A 26489-nucleotide genomic window follows, 5' to 3' on the forward strand; every position below is an offset into this window, starting at 1 on the left:
AAAAGCCTGAAAAGTGAATTCTGTGTCAAACGGGTGTAGGCTGTCTAATTTTACAACAGTGACAACAGCAATGATTTCCCACAGCCCATATGAGGAAACTGAGTGCAAGAGTTTGAATTTTACTTTTTCTTGAAGCTTCTTGACATACTGATCTACTTCTTGGTTTTATATCCTAGCTCAAGTTTATTCAGAATCGACCAAATAAAGTTTCAAGAGTGACCGGCAAAAAATTGATTCGTCTTGTCTAGACAAAGAGGTAAGCATTTTTATAAGAAGATCCGAACTAACCGGAAAAAATTGAAACCGAGCTAATCGGAGACATTGAAACATCTAAGAGAAAATAACGAATTTTTCAGTTGGCAGATTTTCGACTTTTCCATTGCTAATTTAATGGCGGTTCTTGAAAAAATCCTTCGCAGAAAGTTCGTTGTGTATGCAGGAAGTACTAACAGTACTGTACTATTTGCGAAACGTTTGGCGCATGGAATGAAAGATAACGTCCACTTACCGCCCTTAGTGAAGTTTTCTTGTCTACTTTCGTCTTTTGTAGTTATTCTCAAGCGATCATAAAACTTAACCTTCGTCATTAGTTGCTAGAATGGCTCTTGAGAGGATTTGATATATAGAAGAGACTTGCGACTCAACTATTCATTTAAGAGGTTCGATTATGCATCGAGAGAACAGGAAACTCATAGGATAATAGCTGAAAACTTGACAATCAGACGGAATTGTCAAATTGCATGTTAAGTACTAGACTTACTGGCGCCAGTCGAGCTTCCAAACGTCGTATGTCTAAAGGAAAGGTTACGTTTTTGACTCTTAAAAGATCAAAAAAACGAAAAAAAGCAACCATAACTATTGTGCATGAAAATTATAATGAAATTTCACAATTCTAAACAATCCCAAGACCCCGGCATGGCATAACCAAGCACATTTTCTCGTTTGTTACCAAGCAAACCATACCTCCGTTCACGATGTTTGTGGCCGTTTAAATTGAGAAAAGCTATTAGTGTCAAAATATGGAGACACCTCCAAAATAGGTTTCTGTAATATTGATTCAAAGCCATCTAATTCAAAGAAATATTCTAAAATTACCGGCTCACGTAACGAGAAGGAAACTACTGGTTATTTGAAGAGGGTTTGAGTTCAGTTGTTATCATTTGAATTTTCCGTGATTTCTTAGCTCTTGGTAAAAAAGAAAGACTTCTCAGCTATCAGTATATTATGATGCGATCTCAATGAGAGATCACTCCTGTCAGTCAAAGAACACGTCGTTTCGCGGCCGACAGTTAAAACTTTCATGTTGATCAATTCTTAGCTACTATTTAACAAATTGACGTCAGTTTTTTAATACGTCTGTCCTGTTATTGCTTATGAATTTCGTCCTAACATTGTCAAAGTAACTGTGGTGGATCCACAAGGCAATAGATCTGCAGACTACTTTGACAATGTTATGACGAAATTCATTGTCAATAACAGGACAGACGCATGGAAAACTGACGTCAATTTGTTTTTTGACGGTAACAAACTGTCAAATTGTCCGCTTTCGCTCGTTGACGTATATCATGAATTACAAATTCGTGTGTTTGTCCGCTTATTGACAATGAAAATTAGCCAATGGACGTGCGAGAACTTCTGCAGTTATCGTAAAATATCAGATACACCCCATCCAGACACTCCTTGAAAAGTAGTATTTCAATAACGTGCAAATTAATCCAAATTGGCGATCCGTTGGTGATTACATTAAACCATGGACTAGAGTGAATTTGTTAAATTCTGAGACTGGACTTAGAGCTGAACTAGATTAGATTGGCCTGGATTTCAATATAGGGCAGATTTTCAGCCGAGCATCGATGAAGTAGCTACTTTACAAGTACTTAAACCCGCACAGATGGAAAATGTGGTTCTGAAAGGCATAATGCTATGCGGTCTGTCGTAGCAGTGCGTGGTACTGGACTTTGATATAAGTGCCTTCAACATATTCGTCATAAGATGTACACCTCTATTTGATCGTAAAACAGATATTTCACATGAAAATAACATAGTCTAGAATGTTAACCCAGTAAAGGCTATGAAGCTCTATACTGAGAAGGCGTGGCCAGAATCAAGTTGAGCTAAGAAGAGCAAGAACATGTACAGATGCAGCTAGTGGAAGGATAAAACGGATGCACCCAGGACCTCTTTATTACAACACCGGTGTCCTAAGCACTCACCTGAAGCGCTGCTCTTCTTCTGCCTTTGTACATTAGCCTTTCCAACGGCAAATTTGTAACGCGAACAAAGATGATGAACATCAAGAACAAAGCAGCAACCCAACCGCTATCTTATGGAGACTTTATTTTTGTATTGCCAAATCTCAGTATTTTGTTAAAAGGTGTTAACTTATGGAAATGACAAGGTCTACAATTGAAGGAAAGTTTTCTTCCAGATAAGCCACTTCCCGATTTCAATCAAACAGCTTAGGTCTATGTACTTTTTGATACGGCAAATCTTTACCTAGGACCTTCTGGTCTCAAGCTAAAAAATAAATATCACTGATCCTCTTTACTGATTGGCACAGATTTCCACTTTAGTTGATGAGGGCTTGTACTCCATCAATACAACCCTCCCGCCTCCCTCTCTTACCCCCCCCTCCCCCCTTCCTCCGCCTTCGTTGATAATTTCTTGTTTTTTGTAGCCAAAAGGCGGCGGTATCAGGTCGCTGAGCTGATATGGCTACGATATCATGCTCACTCGGCCGAAATACGTAATCGTACCTTTTTGGTACGCTTTGGCGGCATATCAGGCAAGTTTGGTCTCACCATGGCTATTTTAATTTGGCTCGACCAAACTCGCCTGACATGCAGTCGAAACGTAAGATATAAGAACTGACGAAATATGAAGAGCATATTAGGCCCTGATATCAGAATATTACGTGGAATTGTGCATTCAGTATTACATGAATCAAAACCAGGAGTTACCTCTATAGCACAGATGACAGCAATGCGTCATCACCTATAGATGCACTTACTGACTTGGAGCACAGAGCACGTTCAAGCGATCACGACTCACCATGCATTCCTTTAACTGAACTAGCCAACAAAATACTTGTGATTCTTAATATAATTCAGTAGTTAATCTTGATGAAAGAGAAATTTGAAATAAAGAAAGAAAGATGACCAAATTTTGACCTTCTATATATACCTTCTGTATATAGCAAATTAAGAACAAAATACTGATTCAATGGGGCAACGTTGACCACAATCATCGATCGCAATGGGCTTTTTTACCGCGTTTGCAACTTACAATTTGGCTTGTTTCCATGCGGACATAACTATTCGGCATGTATTACTGAGGCTGCTTTTATGCGGTGTAGTTGAAATTTACTCATCTCACTCAACTGTAAATAGAAATCGACACATGTGTAATGATTCAAACGCCTGTGTAGTTATTATATAGGCTGTGCATTCCTCTCATAAATAATCAATCGGAGTATTATTATTATTATTACAGATGTAGATTATCAATGTAAGCTCGGGCCGGGGAAACTGATAGAAACTAACAGATGACCCGGTCATAAGACACGCAAGTTTTAAGTTATGGAAGTCCTATACAGAAATGTCCTTAAGCTTGGAATGACTGTTAATATTAAATGATAGAATAGTTTTAAACCGGTTTTATCACTTTGTAACAGAGACTAACCGAAAGCTAGTGTCAGATGGACAAAGCAGTACATTACACATGCCTGAGTGTAGCAGATGTCATTTTGCGAAGGTTCTTCACTAAATTGACTTTGGTTGTTTTTTTTTAAATTAAATGCTCCAATCTGACTACTCCGGGCTAACTACCTCTTCGGGTACGTAATTGATTTTGAATAATTTTGTATTGGTTCTTAGGAGAAGCGAAATTTTTTTTTTAAATGTTGGACACTTGTTTTGGTTCGTTTTGGTAATTCACTACAGGAGGGTGTATAATGTGTTTACAAAAACTTTCATGAGATTTTGATGTTTAAAAATGATGGAACGGTAGGAAGCGAGATGTACTCAACACCTGTAAACATGAGCTTTCCGGAGACAGGCAAAAGTCTTAATATAAAGAAAGCTGCAAGCAAAACCCTTTTAATTTCAACACTCGTACTGGAGTATAAGAGATTACAATGACCCCGACATGGAAAACACAAACTGCGGTCCTTTGCTAAAACAATTACGTTCTATGTTTTAAAACACGCACTAATAAAAAAAATCTGGTACAACCACACATGCATCTTAGCAATTCTGTTACATAGAAAATTTGGTGGCTTACCGTAAAGCCGGTTTGCATTAGCTAAATTTCACAATCTACGTATTGTGGAATTTGAAGTTTTTGCTGTGTTATTTCCAAATCTTCTTCTCCCTTTTCTCTCCACTTATCAGGCAAAGTTTAAAATGGTTAATACGCCTCAATAAAACCAGAGAATTTCCATTTGGTTGACTAAGATGGTATCGACAAAATTTGCCTCCACGTTGTAACAATTTGCAAGGTTGTTCGTACATAATTTTGGAATAGCATAACGAGTATTCGATTCTCTGATTGGCCGTAAGCTGAGTCAGTAATTTATTTATCAAAACCGTGACAATGTGTCGTCAGATTATTTTTAACGATTAAAGGTTTTTGCTTGTTAGAACAGTTTTAGACCCAAAGGCGTGGAACTGTGTAGAGTTTAGGACTCTTGGGTAGCTCTTACAGCACTGTTGACCATACTGATAGTAAGCTGACGATTATGGCGACTCTGATATGGAAATAAGCTGCGTGCATGCGTGTGAAGCTGGTTGGAGCCCGGCGAACGCTCGAACCATTGTTTTGTATAGCAGTCTCAATAATAACTGTTGAAGAATGATTTATCCTTGAATTAATATTCCCTTGTCATTTACTAACTTTAGATCTCGCGTGGTTGAAAATTGAAGAACGTAGGGCATGTAAAATCAGAATACAATTTGATCTAGTCAGATTTTGTCCCGCTTAAGTGATAAACTTATGATAAGGCCAGAGGGGTTATACTGTAACTAACATCTTAGTTCACGGAGACAGAAAATCTTGATCTTTTTCAGGTTTTGGTTTTCTTCGATTACTGTTTCTTTCTTTTCGCTTTCTTACGATGCCCGCCACGGATTACTTCAAATCGAAACGAAACCACAACTTTAGTACTTCTCTAAAGTATCAAAACACGAAAAAGGTACTACCTCATCAGAGAAGAATAAGGATGGTTAAAATTGGGTTAAATTGCGTGTCACTTGAAAAACTTACGTAAGGTTCTTATAAGATACGCCGCCTGTGGCGTGGCACTTATGAATCTAGATCCTATTATAAGTACTCAGCTGCCATATATACATACATACATTACAAAAATCATATCCTGTGCAAAAAGTAAAGATACAAAATATGCGCGCGCTTATCTTTGCCACCTTTACCGAATGTTATAATTAGCTTCCGTTCTGAGACTATGACATGGTAAGGATTAGTGGATAAACAGAATTAAATTGTTTTGTTGTGTTGTCCTACTAAACACGTAACTGCTCAAACTAAGAGAGAGAGAAAAAGTGGCATTTCAAGACCCTAAAGGTGGATAATCACTCAAGCTCAAGTTGACGTTTTTTCAATAGGAAGGAGGGTAAAGATGTATCTTGTTAGTCATTGTGGAATGTCGTATACCAATTACACTGATTATACCTCAGACGTAGCGCTTTGTTTACAGTTGCGGTTTTAAATTTTAGCAATATAATAACCTTGAGATAATCCCGTCAAGAATGAGAGCTTAGCAGGGGAACATCCGATCGATACATTCTCTTTCAACTTAGAAGACGCCTCATTTTTGTTACGCTCTCTGCATGTTTCAAGAGTTTTATCGTTGAGATCCGACGAAAAATTCCATCTCCAATTTGATCCAGCGCCAATCACATTCTACGGTAGCCCTAAAAATCGCTTTTCTTGCTGAGTCTTGTTATAATTTGGTCATTATAGGATTTAACTTGCTCGACGAGTGTATCAACGCAGTTCCCCTGCCAATAGCTCATTCCTGCCGATCACACTTGTTATTAAGTCATTAATTTTTCGTCACCGTGTGGAGGCATGTAATGGTTTGGAAGTAAGGGCGCGCACAGATACGGCATACGGCAGAAACAAAACTATCAGTGACTACACATTACCTCCACAGAGCTGTCCATAACTATAGACTGCCATCGCAAATAGGACTCACCTCAAGCCTCACCGATATAAATCTTCCCATACAGGACTGAAGGTGGAGCGGCTCGACTACTGGTCTTTAAAAGCTGACTGTCAAAGTACCGGACGTACGTAAACCTGCCTAACTTGCTAGAAATGATGTACAACGCAAATCTTATGCTCTCATCCTCTCATCCTTAGAGTCATAATCTAGTTATTGATCTGCTTATCTTATCTAAACTGATCTAGCTAAGATTGAAAACACAATGACCATAAACAAACTCCTGCATGAAACAATGAAGACACGTATTTAATGACAGACAAGACGGCATATGGGAGTCCTTAGGTGACCTAGTCCGACCCTAATAATTTCTCATTTTACTGAAAAGTGCCTGCATAAATCCTCCATAAACCAGAGAAATCGCTTTATTTTCCGTCCAGATTAAACCCTTTCTTCAGTAAAGCTTTGCAGATGAAAATTAGTTGAAGTGAGGTAAAACCTTCTGAAATGTTTCTCCTAAAAAATGTATTTAAAGGAAATTCTTCGCAGAAAACTGAGACACTTCAATAAACCGTAAGCAGCGGACACTTTCGCCGTGAAAATATACTTCGCAGACTCTTGTACAGCTTAACTGAAATTCAGCGAGCAGATGTAAAGAATTACTTCGTAATACGTTACTGTCCATCTTTCTCCCATTTAATTTTCATTAAGCAATCAAGTCCATGTGGAGCATTATCAAATGGCAGTTCTATTCAGGTCACAAATTCCTTTCTATGATAAGCTTGCTCGGATAATTAAAACGCTGTTTCGAGAATAGTCGGTGAACCTGCTGAGCGTCATTCAGTTGAGCATTTCTCAGCCTGTGTGCATCTCTTATCACTGAAGTGCTAAGAATGTAAAACGCTTAAAAAGACAGCTCTGAAATTATCGATAAAGTTTAGCAACATTAGCTCTTTTGACCCTCTAGTTAGTGGAGATTTACCATTTTGTTTACAGGCGCACACCAATGAACTAGACAAAGCGAATGCTCCATGGCAGAGCGAAGAAAGAAAAGGCGCTAATCATGTGAATGATGAGGCTTAAGAGAGAGGAGATTGAAGACAGAGACAATATACAAAACGAGACTAATGGTATTTGGGCGAGGCAGGGCCCATGCTCCTGGCCGAGGGTAGAGAGGCATATTAAAAGGGTTGACGAAGGGTGAAATCTGAGAGTGAGACTTATTTAGACTTACGACGCGAATAAAACACGTTAAAAAGACGAAAAAAATCGCAACTCATCATTAGTGGCTTCCGAGTTTTCGAGATCGGACCAATAGACTGGCCGAAGTACCGTTCGCCACTGCAACTAGCCTCGCAGCTTTTTGGGCCGGCAGGGGTGGGGATAATATAATATGAGGGAGAGGGGGTGTTTTGCTGTTGGCTTATACGAAAAATATTTGAGTCTGATGTTAACCATTAATACACTTATCCACAATTTACAGGTCGAAACTGCAATTTACGTTTTTTACGGGTATGACAATTAATGGTAATGAGGGAATCTGAAAATAGTTCCTTTGTGTTACCAGGAGGCTAATTATATACAATGATGCAAGAGACCGCAAACGAAAATGCTGCCGGTGTACGTAGGATCTGTAAAGATCTGATCAGCCAAAACTAGACTGACATAACAATGAAGCAAGGCTGATTACACCGTGCTGACGAGGCTCAACCAGGGAGAAACAGCTGTCCACGCGTGGCTTCCAGTTTGGACTCTATCATGTCGTTGTCCCGTCATGCTTCAGGTTCTAAATAGTAATCAGCCTTACTTCATTGTTAATTATATAACATACGGTGGGAGGGGTTTGACGGCAGGGATGGGGAGCTAAATAACAGTACGAAATACAGTAAGTAAATTTTTTTTCGGCCTTGTTACTACCTATTGAATTTTAAGCCGCAAAAGAAAAGACAGAAACCGATGATAGGTTCCTGAAGAAACGATGTTCTGCTCTTTGTTTACGTTACTGTCAGCGTACAGTCGAGACAAAACCGCAGACTAGGAGTCTTGGCCTCTGGATCGGAAGGGTGGTGCCTGTTATTATGGAACTCCGATGTAGAGGTGGCCTTTAGTGGAGGTTCGGCTGTACTTCTGTCGACAACGTGTTCGGTCATGGTTTCACGCCAGACAATTAACCACTGTGACTTTTTACTTAAAAATCTTTGAGTCTTAAAAGAAAATACTTTCGTAAAAAAACATTTCACTTGCAATGTTTTCCCCTACAGCTTAGTGTTTTAGACACCTTTATTTAAGATAAACATGCAGTGCCGTGCTTACAGTATTGCTTCATTAGCGCCTTTCACACCAGAGACGCGTGACCTGTCCAGGCGAATTATGCTTCAAGTATGAAGGCGGGAATTACCTTGATCCCGGCCTTGATCTAGCACCAAATGCTCAAAACAATCATTAAAAAAAGCATGCGAAAATCAATAAGCATTTACAATATTCTTAGTGGCTCTCTCAGCGGTTTGGCTAGCCTCCTCGACGCTTAGAATTAAGTTAATCATGATAAACAATCTTACCTGAGAATAGAATAGTTTCAAATTAAAAGCGATGTGTCTGAAGATGAACTACCGCGCAATTATCTGTATAAGGTTTTCATTTATCTGTCCTTTAACTCAGAAAGCCCGTGAAACTGAATGCCTCTTTCATGTAGAAAACTTCTGGGCTACACACGGATGAGTGTCGCGCTGGTCAGGCACCGTTGTCAAGGATGTTTACTATAACGGCTGGAACGCCAGTGGTCGTTTTATTAACGGAAACGCATTTTAATGAAAAAGTTTCTAGGTAAATATTCGAGTGAGCCTGGAAATTAATTTCACATCAAATTGCCAGAGCCAAAAAAACTCAATTAAACATAGCGAGCAGTCTTCGTGATATGATTTTCTGGAAGAAGTCAGAAGACCTCAGAAGGAAAGTTTGTTTCAAATTCCGCCTCTCACTTATTTATTTATTTATTTATTTTAGGAAAGGGGGCAAAGGTTCCTGTTTACTGTCCTTGTTCAACAAACCATGTTATTCAACAATTGTAAATTTCTCAAGGTACCGTACACGGGGGGTTTGCATAGCTTTTAGGTCTGACGTGCGTCTGTTAATAATGCCGCACTTGCTTTGGACAAGAATGACAAAAGATGTCGTCTGAACTTGGTTGCTTTGAGGTACAAACCTCCGTAATGAGCAGTTAACGTACCGTACAAGAAAGTGTTTGCATAACTACTACTTTATACACTCAACTCCTGTCTTGTGGATAAAGGGAACAGCTTCTCGCGAAGGGAAGAGAAGGAAAGAAATAATTAAAATCTGGCTTCACTGTGGAGAATATGGAAATAATAAAATGGACATGTGGATTGGTCGTATGCGCTTCCGCCATCTATTATTCTCTCAGTCTTTCTCGTTCCCAGAGCCTCCTCTTCAACTTTACACAGCTCTCATAGGTTGGATCATGTGTAGTAAATGAAATCGACTAAACTGCGGGCCCGGCGTGAAACAAGAGCCGAAGTTCGCCGGCAAAGAAAAGGTTAACCTGTTGTTTTTCTTTCTTTCATAAACAATGAGCTAAAACATAATAAATTAATCGCCAACACTGCAGGCACGACATTCACACGGTATCAGTCTGCGCACTTGACACACACTAGTTAGCGGACCGCTCACCGTGTCAGTTTCAAAGAAAATTGGTTTTTAAAATATGCCACATATAATGAGATACATACCTGCAAAGTATGTATATATGCTACGGAGAAATTCGACTGATGAAGTGCTATTGTGATCAACATAGTCGCAATATAACGTTCACTAAAAAATCCTTAGTTACATACTGAACAGAGGCTGATCAGGAAGTGGTTCGATACTATCTTTACAAGTACACGTTACCTGTGGTTACGCTGTCCATTTTATCAATGGTCATCATTTCCACGCAATATGAGAAGTTTGCAACGAGGCAATAATAAAATATGTTTAAGCTATGTTCAATTTTAAATTAGCTACTAGTGACAAGCGAAAGTCACGGCGGCCTTAGGGGCTCAAAATTACCATACCTCACGCCCCCTTTCTTGTTATCCGTAGATTACAAAAACATCGATGCCGAAAATGAAAACACATTCAGGACAAAGCGAAGGTAAATAGAGGATTGAACTGTTTCAGCTATTTTACAAATTTTTTTCACTACAATGAAAAGACAAAAACTCACTTGCCGAGCGGCATCTCAGAAAGCAGACCATTTTCAACCAACAAAAATAAACTATTTTGTTTCGGGGCAATTAGCTAAAGGAAAACAGTGATCAAGGACACTTGCTCCTCATGAATAAAGTGAAATCGGCATTCTGTTTGATCCAACTGTTTTCATCATCAAAACAAATTAAGACAAAACACGCCAGTAGCCCCGTGATTAACGGACTAAACAATTTCGTGCCCGTAAAGTGACCCCGTTCGGATTATTTTGTCGTTTGTGAATTTAATTGAATTGGAGAAGAAAATACTAGAACAGCCTCTCTTTTTGTCAAGGATTTATTTCATCTATCCAGGATGGATATTGATAGAGCAAGCTTCTTTAAACAGCTGGACTTAATAGGCAAAACGCCACCTACGTTTGAATATTCCATTCTTTGCATCACGATCATCCACTTGTTTTCAATTTTCGTTTTTCATTTCCCTTGGGTATTTTTTAATAGCCGCACAACGTTTGAATAGCGCTGTATGTAATTTTTACGGCTTACTACCCCGCAGGGGAGAAGAAATTAAGACTGAAAATCAACCGTAAAATTATAGGAAAAATTGCCGATTAAAATTTCAACGAATAGCTAACATTTGATGCTCTCACATGCCCTTATCAATACTTCGCCAAATTGGCATCACACAAAGAAAAAAACAAGACAAAAGAAAGTTCAGATGTTTGTCCTTCCGTGGTCCGTCATAGTGATATTCGCTATCTCCTATTGTTTGGCGGGAATTTATCGGCTGTGTTATGGCGGGCGTACGTGTCCAATAGAATGGACACAAGAGCACTTGAGATTTTTCTCCTGGTTGACAATAACTAATGGCTTAAATGTCATCTGAAAGCTATGGAATGTAAAACTTGGAAATATAACATCAAAAGCACTACAAAGACAGTTCGGCGCTGTTTAAACAAACTCTGAAACAATGTAAACTCTTGTAACTTATTTTTACGACATCGATCAGTAAATTACGGTGATGTTTGTAGTTTATAGATTCTAACATTAACAGCCTTGCTCGCAGGATTGGAAATCTTGTAAACTGCACTCACCTTGCCAGCTAAGGTTTGACAAGCATATTGAAGCTGTTAAGCTCGGTTTCATTTTATCCCATAAAACATTAATAAGTCGATTAGTGAATCAAAACACTCCCGCCAACGGCTGGCTTGGAACCCGAACATAAATCGCTGATTACTGTGTTCCACGCTGCATTGTAGTAACTGTATCATCCGTCTTGTCATTAAGTTAGAACAGTGTCACATCATTAAGAATCAGCTACTGTGGGAGAGACTTCCTATTGGGTTTGTTTTGAAAGCAATGAAAGCTCAAGCGGCTAAGGTTTCGTAGTAAACAAGCAAAAACATCGACCATCAGTACGATAAGCTTTCGGCACAAATGACACAGCTGACTTTGCATGATAAAACGGATTTTATGAAAACATGTAGACATCGCGACGGCAAGCATTGTATAAGGCAATGGATTCTAAGCCACAAGTCATTTGCTGTTCGTTTGGAAGAGACCGCAATATCGTTGCGGTTTGTTTGAAAACACAGCCATTAGTTCAATATTGCGCCAAGCCACGAACAGAATGGGAGAGTGCTGAGCCTAAATGATGCTTTGAACAGCAATGACTCACCTGGTAGCCGGCTTGTTTATCGTATTATAGGAAATGGTTCACCGAATTACGGTTATGACTTCTCCCGAATCCGGCGACGGAACAGCAGCTGTGCCACCGTGTCTGAAGTTGTTGGCGAGCCTACAAGTCAAAGTGTTTTATTTACGTACGATCAAATTAAGTCTCATGAATATAAAATCACATGAAAGATAACACTTAAACCACAGCACAGCGACTGGACACAATTTATAAGATCTCGCTAAGATGCTATAATGATTTATATATTTTAGCTGTAGTGGATGTGATGACCGTAAATGAATAAGCGATATGGGCGCAATACCTTGTCTTTCTACAAACCATCCTTTAGAGGTCCTGGCTTCCCATTCTGTTATTGGGGCGTTCTTAGTTCTAACGTTTCAGTATGTAACCCTCAGAGCTATTTTGGTGCGTGGTATGTTGATAGAAACTGAAAATATCCAAACGTGCCGAGCGAAGCTATTTCTTATTATTAGTGACACACGAGTTGGAAATGACACGTTTCTTTTGGTGTTTGACAAGTGACAAATGTTCACCGCTTCACTGCTCAGGTGTTTGTATAATAAAATATTTAATTTCTCTTAAAAGCAGAAAAGCTTTCATTATGTTATTGTTAGTGGGAGCTGACCCAACGTCAAAGAGACTGAGAGGGTGAATGCATGTAACCTAACCTGTACCGTGTAGTCTTGTTACCGAGTATGCATAGACAGGAGACCCCTGGCGTTAGCGATCACTTGTTATCTTTATGAGATATCTTTATTATATGCAAGATCGCACTGAGCGTTTTGAATGCTCGGCATTCTATGAACTTTAAAAAATGATTGTCTTTAGAAATCCCTATTGTGTCGGTTGCTGGATTTTTATCCCACATAAGACGCCGAGTTTGAATGCATTTCCTCGTTGCTCTTTAATATAAAACTTCTTTTTTTCATCCTGGTAAAGCCGATTCTATTTCTTGTACAGAAGATGTACACGTTAACCATGGAATGCGAAACAAAGCTGGTCGTGAATTCTTTGATTACACCTATTGTTGAAATCATCGTTATCCCGTGATTGACATTACATGTACACAAAACTTGTGTCCAGTTCCACTCTGTCCATATTTCCGTGACCTTCTCCGCCATATTGTTGACACGCATTGAACTGTTGAAGTTTTCGGTCAAGAACTTATCAGCGCGAACAGTCCCCCTTTCTTCACTTTTATAGTACGAAATCATTCCTACCGAAGCATAGTGCCTAGATCATGCCTTCTTTTCACACATTTGTTCAGTTCCCTTGGAAACAACCCGTCAAAGTTGTTAGGTGTAAAAAGCTGTTGTGCTGCGTCGACAGGCAAGTGAAACACCTAGCTGTTTAAGATTGAATTAAGTTTCTATAGGTAAATAAACCACCATGTTAGCTTGCTATATTTTTGCCCTTTTCCATTTCTCCTCTTACTTGTTTACTTTATATTTATCTTTGTAATTTTAGAATGGAATAAATAAATGAAAAAAATGAAACCACCATGGTGAGTTTGTAAAGCTGTCGGTTTTGAGCGTTGGCCCTTCTCCAGAGCAAAGTGACTTTTCTGTGACTAAGGGCTAACACTCAAAATGTAAGGTTTACAAACTCGCTAGAAGAAGATGAAGAGGGAGAAGAGAAGAAGAAGAAGAAGAAGAACAACAACAACAACAACAACAACAAAACCAACAACAACAAGAACTATAGCAAAAACAAGTATCGACAAGAACCACGACTGACAACAACACAAGTAATTTGGAAGAGCAGATGCCGCGTCTTTGCTTGTTTTTCACCCCGCACGAAATTAGTTTACCATCTGTGAAAACAAGCAATCATGTTGAATTCTTTGTCGTACACGTGTCAAACCAATAACATAACCTCCCTTACGTCTGTCCCATTTGAGCTCCCGAGAGACTGTGAAGAGAAATGTCGAATGGTCGTGAGTGAAAAAGGAAAACAAGGAAGGGGTGGCTCCTTTCTCTTCCTCCCAATCCACCCCTCTTTTTTCAACCACGAGTGTTTTCGTTTGTTTCTTCCATATTCTAAAGTCATGCAAAAGGCTTCGTCACGTACAATAGTATTCGGTACTGAGCACAACTTGCAGCCTGCGAAAGCAGACGCGGTAAAACAACTGGCGGAAATAGACCCTCTACATGACCGGTCACATGGCACAGGATCCACATAATTTTGGATAGCAAATGAGTGGAAAAACGTAACCTACAAAACGAAAGGACTTAAACCAGTGAAGCTTGATTTCTCTGTTTTGAATGTCTCAGTGATTAGCGTGCTATCGAACATCTCAGATTTTTGCATGTGATTGGTTCATGCAAAGGGTCCATTCGCCTGCGTTTGCAGTAGATGCAAATTTGACAGTTTTGAGTGATTCGCGATCGCCTCGCACTTCCCCAAGACCTTACGAAACCACTTTACCTACAGTAGCACTGTGTAGCTATAGTAACACTGAGATGGAATTGCCTGATATCGCAGAATCAGCACCTACATAACGTCATCTTTGTGCGTTCTAAGTTTATCGCTCAATTGCAAATTGGGCATGTCACATTTATCAAGACTTAAAACAAGTACTAATAAAACCTCTTGACGTCAATTGTATGACTTTTATTTTGCCTTGGCTGAATGTGATGTCACTCTTACAAGGTCCAACGACGAGAAAAAACAAATAAAAACCCAATAAATATCAATGCAGCTCGGGGTTCTCCCTTTAGCCCTTCATTTCCCCCCAAAAAGCTAGTATCTAAATTTTTTTTCTTACAATATCAGCAAAAAATATCAAGCGAACAAGCAACGAGAATAATAAAAATCAATAGCAAAAGTCAATATAACAAATAGTTCACTGATGCAGTGTAATCTTCAGCAAATAAACAAATACTGTATGTGATTGCAGTCGGCCACAGCTTTCATCAAAACACATAAGGAATGATCTTGTAGGGGACCATCTGACAGTACTTGTCCCAGAGTGCACCATATTTCTGCCTGCATCTGACATCGTCGCGGAAGGAACGGTGGATCAGGAGAATCAGCATGAAAACGATGTAGAAATAAGGCAGCACGTGACCAAATCCACACGCAAGGCAATAGGAGAGCGCGTTCAGCAGATCTCCGACGTAGTTGAAATGGCGGGAAAGTCCCCACCAACCAGAGGCCAGAAGGTACGAGTGCTTTTTTTCCGCGTCAGTGGTAACATAAGGCGCCAAAATGTACCGAGCCGGCTTTCCCCAGATCGTACACTTTCCATTCGTCTTCATCTCTACCCGGAAGTAATCTTTCTGGTGGTTGACGGAACGGAAGATCATGTAGCCGGCCAGGCCAACCAAGAGAGTTGCTGCACATCCCCACCAGGGCAGGCTCACTGGATTTCGAGCCAGGTAGACACTTTGGAGAGTGTACATGAAGGGAAGCCAGCATGTGTCTCCCCAGGCCAGGTAGAAGCCAAAGTGGTCGTGAGCCATGTCGATTGTGCGCAGATACCAAGATTCGTTAAGGAAGAAGTCCACAACATAAGTCCCGTGTAATATGTTGAGGAGAATCATGGAGTTGCTGACGTAGCCAAAGTCTTTATACTGTTTGGCAGCAAATGACAGGTTTATCAAAGTCCACGCCACTATTCCAGGTCTTCCGTTAAAGAAAAGTTTGAAATCAAAAGGGCCAATTCTGGGGTTGTGCTCCACACCCATAAAGAAGTCGTAAAAGACTGATCCACTGAAGCACCGATCTTCTCGATGACTCGGAAAATAGTGCGCTTTGACATACGAGATGAAAGCCAAGCTGAAGCCAAACACATTGGTGATAACCATCAGGGCTCCCCAGTTGTCACTAATGATTGTGGCATCAATAAAACCCTTCTTAACTAGGATGAAGAACAGAAGGTGCGTTACAACCCAAGCGCTTATGCCATTACACTTGTAGGTAAGCACATTCCCAGCAGGCGTGGCCGTTCCTCGTCTGATACGGCCAGGGAGCGCGAGGAACAAAATCACCTGCAGCAGCATCCAGAGGCTGTACAACTTGATGGCACCGGCGTTAACCTCCGGGAAGTTTTGCTTCATGAAATCGATGATGGCTCCATCGGATGTTTTACTGAGCACTTGTCCTCCCAGATCTCCGAGAGAACACTGGTAAGAGTGACAGGCGAGCCAAAAATACGAAACGCACAACGGTGGCCATAGCAACATGAGAGATCCTAAAATGTCGACGCTGAAACCTGGTAGGCCTGGCGACAAATTGATGATGTCATTCTTATTTCTGACGGCCTTGGTGGACTGGATGCCATTAGCATGGACGTCATTTGCTTTTCTCCGATTAACGAGCGACGGAGCAGTGTCACCCTGTGAAAGAGATGTGGGCGTACTCACGTGACCATTTTGTGCGGCAGGTTCCTCCATGTGATGAGGCCCGATACCGTTAACAGCTGAGTGGGGCCCGTCTGCCATGAACTCAGAGGGGGTCCTCATAGTAGACTTTCAGTACGAGAATACCTATTAATAAAAATACGAAAAATACGATTGTTTGATAACGTTCAACCACACCTGACTGATATGAGACACCGCGCCGCTGAATCAAAATCAACTGAAATTTCTTGCTCGACGACGAAAACAACAACTCGAATCCTTACCACTCGATAATAATTCCTTCGCATTATTTAGAGGACCGCACCTCCCGCTTACCGCCATCACTGATCCGGACTGACTTTTTATTCACAGCTTCTTAGCAGCAGATATACACAAGGCCGTAGTTTAAGTTGGCTATAATTTAACTGCCGAATTAAACTTTGTGTTCAAAGAGGCCAGCACTTTAGACGGTTTTAAAACATCAATAGTTTCATTTTCGCAAAGGAGGGAAGGCACGGTGACCTCATGGTTTGTGCGCTCGACTCCGGATCGAGCGGTCCGTGTTCGAACCCTGGCGGGGGACATCGTGTTCTGTTCTTGGGCAAGACACTTTACTCTCACAGTGCCTCCCTCCACCCAGGTTTATAAATGGGTGCCGGCGAATTTAATACTGTGGGTAACCCTGCGATGGACTAGCATCCCATCCAGGGGGGGAGTAGAAATACCCCTGGTCGCCAAAATTTAACCCTTTTTCTCCCAACATAACATATACGCGCGCTGAGTGGTCGTGCTCTTTGTACCACTTGTGACGTCATCAATTTCCACGTCACTACATGGTTTTGATAAGCAGACAGAGAGCTAGGATAGACTTATCCGCACAACAGGCGGTTTTGGATATCAACGGCATTCTAAGGTAACAAATTGAAAAACAACGTTAACAGTTTTGGCGCAGAAATGGTGTTAAAATGGCTCATTATACCTATAATTGATCAAGGTCCCATTTCCAGGCTTTACCCATAATTAACATCAAACTTTTTACGGCAGCCAGAAAGAATATGAAAGGCAAAAGATAGCGAGAGTAAAAGGGCCGAGGAAAAGGAGATTTTGGCTTATGTGCATGCACCAAATTAAAATACTGTTCATTTTCGTAACTTAACTTCGGGAAATCTATATTTTTGGTAAAGAAAAAAAATAGCTTTTTCAGCAAGACTAAGGCCCATTAAGCGTCATGGTAGCCAAAAAGCTGATTTAAGGGTTAAAAACGGCATTTTTAGAGAAAATTTGGGTGTTAAATGGTTAAAGGAATGCACAATTTTTCCAAAACTTTCTTTTTTCTCTATAATTCTTTCCAATTCCCTTATCTAAGTCTCTATCAAGCAAAATTTGGGCCGAGAAACGATCTTATGCATTTTTGGTTAATCTTATTCATTGGCAGCGACATATTAGTTTGTCAGTTTTAGGGTGTCCGCCCTAAAACTTATCAAAAGCCCCCTGCCAATAATGTTCTCGTTTACGCCGACAGTTGCTGTCAGAAACAGCCAAACAAATATTTGGTTCTCATCATAATAGGTCATGTCTCGAGGAAAGATTTTCTCCTACTTTGGTCCCGGGTTTATCCTCGTAAAGGATTAAAAGCCTCTCGGGATTAGAAAAATCTTAAGTCGGTCATGAATTCAGCTTTGGTATTTAAACGCTAAATAAAAATATCTGTTTCATCGATTTACACTGGATAATCCCAGACATGTGCGGGGATTTCTTCATTATGCAACACACAGGAAGGTAATTCGCTTTCCAAAGCGAGAAACGTGACTGACTTCTTCCTAAACAAAACTATACAAGAAAGCCCATAAAAATTTACTTATCGGCCGGGAAATGCTGTAAAAAGTAGACTTCTCTGTGACAGTTATCTATCCAATTGAAATTTTGTCTAGTTTGTAACAAGCTACCAAAGGACAATGCCGGGACAATGCCAAGGTCACTACAGTTTAATCGAAGGTTTGTGATTGCTCTTACCTAGAAGAATCCACGCAAAATTAACCCGATGTGAGCAAGTATTGTAATTTTGGTTGAGGAAAAAATGAGAGCAATGAGTAATTTTCAGTGAATCCTCTAGTATAGGGTGTAGTGTCATCGACGGAGTTTCCCCAGCAGCGCCGAATACACACCAAGGTCAAGAATGAAAAGGCTGACCCATTACATAAATAGCCACAATTACTTCCACGTTATTTACAAAACATGAACTTCTGCTTATTGCTTACCTTTATAAAGTTGCCAGCTAGCTTTCTGGCTTGATGCTATGGTCACTGCAAAGCTCTGTTAAATGTGGAATAAGGTCCTTTCTGTTCTTTGTGTTCTCCACTCTATCACTCGAGCGAGAATCCTCTACGGAAACTTGACCCTACCGGACGTAATTCATCTCAAGTTAATCATAGTAAGCGAGATACGGTGAAACAAACATACCAGAGCCCATGGGTTCTTTATTAAAGGAGCTTAGTCACGGTATTTTGACCGCATACAATATTACCTTTGAATTAAGGAAAGCTGAAAATAGTTGCTTACTAAGATAGAAAAACACCAAAGAGATAATAATAAACCATCAAACGTCGAACTCGGAGGAACTTCAAAAATTTAGGCTAAACTTTTCAAGATACGCAAACCGTGACGAAGTTAACCACTGCTGTCTCTTGTCCCGTTGGTTTTGACCCCATCGGAGGAAGATCCTAGAAAAGCTTTTTCCGGGCTAAAAGGTTATTTTTGAAGGCCAACTAACGAGATATATTATGCGGTATTTAAAATTATCTACATCAACAACAAAAATAAAGGACAGGTGGAGTGGCCTTTTGCCCAGGTTTCGTAATTTGTTTAATTTGCTCCTCCTACGTCATTTTGCCAGAAAGAGCCAGAAGCACGAAGTTCAGTTACGAAGTCTATGGACCAACCGAGTGTCGAGGCGCTTTATGGGGACAGATTCATCTCTTCTTATCCCAAAATCGATTTAGTTCCATTTAATGAGGCCCTGTTAGGGGTAAATTCCGACAAGCGACATGGCCTTGAAATGGCGACATGAGAGCTCTGAATTGGCGACGAACGACAGACTACTCTAGCGAAATAGAGAAAGCGACACCAATGGAAGATAGACCGACAACGAATTTCGGAACTGAGAATGCAGTGATTGTTTTAAACGTCTGAATCGAAGTGAAGACGCATTTCCAGAGTTTTAAATGTGTTTTCCTCTCTCACGCGCGATGTCGACGGGTCGTGAAACACAGGCTTTCTTATATATATGCTAAAACGTCCACGTCGAACAAATCGAGTCCGTCATTGCTGAGTATTTTTTTCTCATTCTCAGCTGAGAGAGCAGTGGCCTAAAACGCCTAAAAACATGCTTAAGGAAAAAGGAAAGAAATCTTCGAAAGTCTGCTTCATATTTTTATCAGTGGGTCATCAGTAAAAGAATATGAAGTTGTATTATCAACAAATGACATTATGGAAGGAAAAGAGAGACAGGGGAAAGCTGCCAAGGTCTTCTCGTCTTCAACAGAAAGTAAGGGTTACGCCAAATTCAAAGGAAGATTATAGACAGGAGAGATTATCTGATTGAGGCCGTTGAGATTTTGAGTTAAAGAACGGTTGTTAAACATAAACATGGTAAAAAAAGTCATAGGTTCGATTGTACTTTAGGTCCAAATACTGACTGGAAAATGGCTGAAAATAGCAATTCCAAGCGTCTAAATTTCAAAATTTTCCGGAGGAGCATGCCCCCACATCTCCTAGGAGGTTAGCAACTTCAGCGCTCGAAAGTATGCCAAAGCCCTTAGAAAGCATGCCCCAAATATGCCCCCAGCATGCCCCCAGTCCCTTAGAAATTTTGAAAAATTGAAGTACATGTAGCTAAGAAGTCTTTTCCTTCATTCTGAGTCGAAATGTGATGCTTTAAAAGTAACCTTAAAGTAATCATTAAACCCACTGACCGGAGAAATGCTGGCTCTGCATAAGAATTCCTAGTGCTGAAAAGTGTTCGAAGTAAGTGCAAAGCATACAAGGAGTAAATTATATCCAAAGAGATGCTTAATTATATATGTACTGGACTAAAAACAGCAAGGAACCTTCAATGCGTGAGAAATAATAGTTTCAGCGTGAGAGCGCAAGATTGAATTCGTTTGCGTGAGCCTCATGCTCAATGCGTGAGACTTGAGAGCACTGTGTCGGTTTTTTTTTAATAAACAAAGGTATTACGATGTGTTATACCTGTAGCTTCGTTTTAATCGAACAAGGTCAAATTTCCCGACCCAACTCCTCTGAGACGAAATTCCGACAGGCGACATAGGAATCTTGCGAAATGCCGACATGGCTGGTGGCAAAATTCAGACAGGGGACATGGGTACCCCCCCTAACAGGGCCTCTTTAATTTTGAATTGAAAAACCGGCGTCCGGAAGTGGTCACAACCAATGACTAAAGAAGAAAGTTTCAACGACTTAAACAGAAGCCACAGGAGTAAAGAACAAAGAGCTATCCGATGGCATCCGAGACTAGACACCTCAGAGATTGCTCCAAGCGGCGAAATTTGTAAAAGAACTACGGCATTACTAAAGACGAAAGAAGAGTTCGAACGATGCATAGATCAAGTTGTGTATAAAAGCTAGATAGTGCAGAAATTTCTAAATGCTGTGTAAGTCTTCTGTATAATCCTTTTCGAAAAGCTTATCACAAACATCTCAAGCAACAGAGAGAAAATTTGCGACAATAGCGTCACGGATAAGTAAATTCGCTAGAAAAGACCTTTAGTTTACGCAAATCTTCTAAACGGCAACAGAATCTTTGTTCTTTTCTTACCTGTCTGCTAAACAAGGCAATACACCTTACAAGAACGCTCTCCTCATTCATTCGCTCATTTGTTGCAGCTTTATGACGTCTAAACAAATGATGCGCGTGCGCACTTCTTTTCTGCGCCTGGGATGAAGAGAAAGGGCTCTGTGAAGGCGGTTCGGGATTTTAGACATTCCTGGAAAACCTCAATTTTTGTTCTCAGACCCTGCGCCTTATTGGTCGGCGGCTGCGACCACGACCCGCGACAAAAAGGATTAAATAGGATTCTGCTGAGGAATATTTAATTTTTTTTTTTTTTTTCTGAAAATAAATTTGTTTTTGAATTTCTAAATTTTTTACCAGATTCATGTAAGATTCAAGTTTGTATGAAAAAGTACTCAACAAAGTTTGTTATTATTGTTATTATTATTCTTGTTATTGTTATTGTTATTGTCATTGTCATTGTCATTGTCATTGTCATTGTCATTGTCATTGTCATTGTCATTGTCATTGTCATTGTCATTGTCATTGTCATTGTCATTGTTAGATTAACAGAAGGGAGAAATCTTGCCGTTCAAAAAAAATGAGCTGTGACGTGTTCTTTACATTATGTCTATCTCTAAAAGAGAGTTTTGTACGAGCTCAGCGTGCTGCTATTCTAAATTTTGTTAGACACTTTCGATTTAACAAATTGACGTCAGTTTTCTCTGCGTCTGTCCTCGTATTGATGATAAATTGCGTCATAACATTGTCAAAGTGGCTGTAGAACCACGACCCTCAGGGAGCCGCAAGGCCCTAGCCCTAAAATGGTCAAATGCCGGAAACATATGATCGAGGGGGAAAGACGCCGTAAACTTGCCGTAAACAATGACGAGAACATTGTCGATAGCTTTTCTCGCTTTTTGATTGGCTACTTAAAAAAGTCATTAAAATCTCATATGCACTGGTTAAAAAGTTGACAGTTGAAAGCTTGCATTAATTAAAATTTTATCTGTCTGTGCTCTTATTGATGTTTAAAATTAGCCAATCAGTGCGCGAGAAATTAGACAGTTATTGTAAAATATGGTATTGATTTTTGGTACACTGCAGTTTTATCTCAGTTGAGTACATGAGAAAATATCCTAAAGATATTGGTGAAATTGAAAACAAAGCTCAAGGGTTTCCGTCTCGTCACAAAGGGCATAACAAAAAAAAAGGTTACGAAAGGGATCTTAGATAAATCGCCAGTTTCAGCCCTCGCTAAACAGAGCAGGTAAATTGGGAAAAAGAACAACAAGAGCAATTTGAGTCTAAAATTTGCATCGCTTTTAGCTGAAACGCTTTGTTTCGATTCGTTTCTCGGTTACTGAGGGAAATCCATTATCAGTTTTACAGTTTCAGCAGAATTTGTTTTTCGAAGACATTTTAATTATGTTTCAGCATGAAGTTATAAGACACACTTGGATATTGAAAATTTTATCGATTAATTAATATAAAGAGCCTCTTTTCTAAGCAGGTTGGTAGTCATGTTTTAGCTAATTCCTTGCTGTGGCAATTGGACATAGAGACGACAGCATCTACTAACTGGTATGCTTTCATGTGTCCAGCGTTTATAAAACACGCGGAGAGTGGACGAAATCTAAAGTGAGCAAATATCACCTGAACTGGTTGCTTTGTTCTCACTCTGTGGTGGAAAGAGCACACCTGTCATGGTCGGCAAACAATAAAAAATCTAGACAGAAATTTGCATATGCCAGCAAGAACTTTTTGAAGCGAGCCTCCTTCTAATAAAATTTAAACGATCATGAATAAACCCCACGAATAAAAATATTGAATTGGATCTCAGGAGGCTTTGATTTCTGTCTTAATCCTCCCAAATACGTCGATCTTTGATTGAGTAAAAGAACAGCGCAAATAAATACTTGAAATTTAAAAAACTATCTCCAGTTCAATGCAACCATAACTTACAAATAAAAATAAAATGAAAATAATAAACAAAAGAAATAAAATTATTTCTCCATTTGGTACGTCCCGCTAGGAAAAGCTTGGGTTGATTTTGGTGCTGCTTCTCAAAATATGTTGACTCCGACGCAGCTCTTTCGAGCCTCGCCTGGCTTAAGCTGCCGACTGCCATGTTTGGCCTGAAAAAACGTCGTTTCCTTACATTTTTAATGTTAAAATCTTTGCGAAGTTGAAAAGGTATACCCTTATTAGCTTGGCCGGCCAAGTGTAAAATTTATCAGTTTCAAAGAAAACTGACGGAGTGACGGAGTCAGTGTACGATTGCGGCCGGCCTTATCTCGCGCGTCAGAAAATCATTGCGAACACTTGATGCAAATAAGAGAATTTTGCTAATCGCATACAAGACCGACTAAAATCGACATTAAAATTAAGACTGAGTATGTCTGAAAAATTTACCACTTACACTGAATCAGTTTTCATGTCGCATCTCAGTAAATGAACGCGCTAGCCCAGAATTTGTTTTGAATAAAGTGAATTTCTTTTTAAGCCCGCTATATTCAATGTTGCAAAATAATTAACTTCGATTCAGAGATCTCTGGAGATCTTATAACCCCAACGTCTCTCCCACTTTGCATTTGCCGCAAGCACAAATGAATCAGACTTGTTTCGCATTTATCCCCGACAAATGAGGACGATTAGGTAAAATTTACCTTCTACAAGCAAGAAAGGTAGCCGCATCTGGCATTCAACGAAGGCTCCGCCGTGATAAACACTTTGAACCGCGGCCACGCGTAAAATGGTTAAGAAAGCTCTCGCTTTATCTAGTTATCATAAATACATGAGACATGAGAATCACGACAAAAACCGCCTACTTTACAACATTATCCAATGGAAGACGCCTCTGGTAAGAATTTCCATTCTAAAATAGCAGAAGCGGTTTTCAACAAAGAATAGCTTACAACAAAAAGATAAAAAAATATATGATTATCATTGTTAACAATAATAAATATGATTTTTATCGCATGATATAACAAAAAATTGGGAACAAAATAATTAGAATACATTAAACAGGATGTTTCTGTAGGCCGATCACAATGGGCAGTGGTTGCTAGTTTTGTCCCTGGTCGAAAACCATTTTTATTTTTCAGCTGTTTTCGTAAAAAAGCGTTGTCTCTTTGTTTTATTTTCAGTCCCTGTCCTATTCAGAGTATTTTTGTTGTTGTTGCCCCTTTTTCATATCAAGTTTCCAATAACCATCTTATGATGACGTATCTGTTGCCTTCTTTTGGCACAAACCAATTTAGCAGCTGTAATCTTATTTTTTTTCTCCTTTTTTCTCCTATAACGGAAACTTTAGCAAAATGTGAAATTACAAAGAGATCAAGAGAACCTAATTGTATCCCTGTGGGAGGCCCTCTATGTTGTAGTTTGAGCAAGACAGGTCACTCTCGATTTCACCAACAGCGCTCGTTAGTCGCTCGTTTGGCTCGTTTGCTCCTGTGGGTCTCCTTTGTCATTCACTGCCGAGCCAAACGAGCCACTAAATATATAGACCTAGGACTTAACGCATATATAAATTATTCTACATTCTTTTATCCACTCCCGAGCCAAACGAGCCACTAAATATAAAGACCTAGGATTTAACGCATATATAGATTATTCCTCGTTCTTTTATCCACTCCCGAGCCAAAGGAGTCAAACTAGCCACTAAATTTATGCACCTTTAAAAGTGGCCCTGTATTGTGCAGTTGCTCCAGGAACAAACAACAACAAAACAAACGAGTCAATTCATACACCCAGGTAGGGTGGGTAAGATTCACCAACAAAAGGTAGCGTGAGAACACAGCCCAATGCGGCCGAGCGCGCGGGCGAGAGCCAGCTGTATTCGCAGGCTAAACAAACTGAGAAATATGGTTGAACGTGTTTGAACCCAAACAAATTTTGGCTCATATTTACATGACCACTGTGAGTGTTGTTTCCTCCGGAACGGGCGGATTCTAAAGTTTACTCTTGAATAAACTTGACGTAGTTGTAAGAAAGAAAAGTTCTCGAACAATATGAAATCAACACAATCAGTGAACAGGGGCTCTCACGAAAGACCCATCCGTGCAATCAACCATTTGTTTGTTTTTGGTTTATTACTTCCACTGTTTTTCTGACTTAGTGAACTGTTGAGCTGAGGTTTCGGTCGATTCGAAGGTTACCTAATACATCCAAGAACAAAAGGCTTCACATGCCATTACACTGATAAAGAAATATGCGCTCTTGATCACAAGCATGTCATATTGCCGGTCACGAGAAAGCCGACACGTTCGGTTGAAATGCGAAACACACCGTCAGTCCCGCAGTTATTTTCAGCAGCCATTTTGACTTGTAAATCAGGCTTGGGGAAAAGCTGTATAAATGTTATTCAGTGCTGACTATGTGTACTCTAAATAGAAGGAAATTGACTCTGAAGTTGACGAGGGTGGTAGTAGATGTCGATCATCTGTTTGTGCTGAGTTCAAGATGAAGTCCAGATGAAGAAGTTTTTCAGTAGAGGGATAAATTATTGTTTAGTTAATATTACCAATCTCTCTTCGAACAAGTGGAAAGAAGTTTATATTCCTTACCTGTACCTCGGCCTTTCAATTCTGCTGTTGTTTTATCAGCGGCTTCAACAACATCACAAAGAATGGTCGCGCTCCCTACAAACAGTCACGAAAATTAAAAGAATTCAGCCTCCCACGTATTCACTCCAAACCCCAAGCGAGAGAGGTGCACCCCCAGCCCCGTGTCTATTAGGGAATTTTAGCAAACCACGACGGCGACGGCGACGGCCACGAGAGCGTCACCAAACAAAAGGTTTTCACTTATGACGGAGTCGTAATCAGAAGTGTGAAAATCAAACTGACGGAGTCGGAAGCAGAACACCGCATCCGGTTACGACTCCGTCGCTTACGATCCGGTGAAAACTAGATTGTCGTAGTCTGAAGCAGAAGAAGAAGAATAAACCAATCACAATGTTCGTTTCCGGGCCTTGTGATTGGTTGGTTCTTCCGTTTCTGCTTCCGACTCCGACAATCTAGTTTTCACTGGATCGTAAACGACAGAGTCGTAAACGGAATCGGAAGAAATGGAAACGTTCTGATTCTTCCGACTTCGATTCCGTCGAGGTTGACTCCACTTACGACTCTGATTTCAGATTTTCATTATGTTACAAGCGTTCTTATGACTCCGACTTCGACTTCGACTCCGTCGCTAGTGAAAACCAGCCTTTAAAGAGCAAAACAATGGCTATGTACGTGCGTTTTGAATCTTGGTACATTTCTTTGCCGTCCTC

General features: G+C 40.1%; 3 protein-coding genes across 8 annotated transcripts in view; all 3 read right to left on the minus strand.

Moving 5' to 3' along the window:
* Positions 1-11426, minus strand: part of LOC145479215 (cGMP-dependent protein kinase 1-like) — a 58597-nt gene extending 47171 nt beyond the window's left edge. Inside the window, exon 1 of one of the 3 annotated variants that reach the window (XM_081457512.1) lies at positions 10085-11426. The gene's annotated coding sequence lies outside the window, so the exon portion shown is untranslated. Of the gene's footprint in view, positions 1-508; positions 1395-6211; positions 10029-10084 lie in introns of those variants that run through there. The other 2 variants (XM_081457511.1, XM_081457509.1) reach the window with 2 other exon arrangements.
* Positions 11427-11475: 49 nt separating this feature from the next.
* Positions 11476-18666, minus strand: LOC145479221 (7-dehydrocholesterol reductase-like). Its single transcript, XM_081457520.1, has 2 exons — positions 12378-18666; positions 11476-12178 (listed from the first exon to the last, which is right to left on the minus strand). Exon 1 carries the CDS (start codon positions 16540-16542, stop codon positions 14992-14994), a length of 1551 nt encoding a protein of 516 aa, XP_081313646.1. The 5' UTR covers positions 16543-18666; the 3' UTR covers positions 11476-12178; positions 12378-14991.
* Positions 18667-18680: 14 nt separating this feature from the next.
* Positions 18681-26489, minus strand: part of LOC145479219 (sperm-tail PG-rich repeat-containing protein 2-like) — a 30017-nt gene continuing 22208 nt past the window's right edge. For 2 of the 4 annotated variants that reach the window (XR_014048404.1, XR_014048401.1), the window contains exon 19: positions 22281-25854. The gene's annotated coding sequence lies outside the window, so the exon portion shown is untranslated. Of the gene's footprint in view, positions 18818-22280; positions 25855-26489 lie in introns of those variants that run through there. The other 2 variants (XR_014048405.1, XR_014048402.1) reach the window with 2 other exon arrangements.

The sequence above is a fragment of the Orbicella franksi genome, chromosome 2 (genome assembly GCF_964199315.1).
Source record: "Orbicella franksi chromosome 2, jaOrbFran1.1, whole genome shotgun sequence".
Lineage (NCBI taxonomy): Eukaryota > Metazoa > Cnidaria > Anthozoa > Scleractinia > Merulinidae > Orbicella > Orbicella franksi.

Bases quoted from the DNA above. Each gene is read 5' to 3' on its own strand.
- LOC145479221 (XM_081457520.1), bottom strand. From the start codon at position 16,542: ATGAGGACCCCCTCTGAGTTCATGGCAGACGGGCCCCACTCAGCTGTT.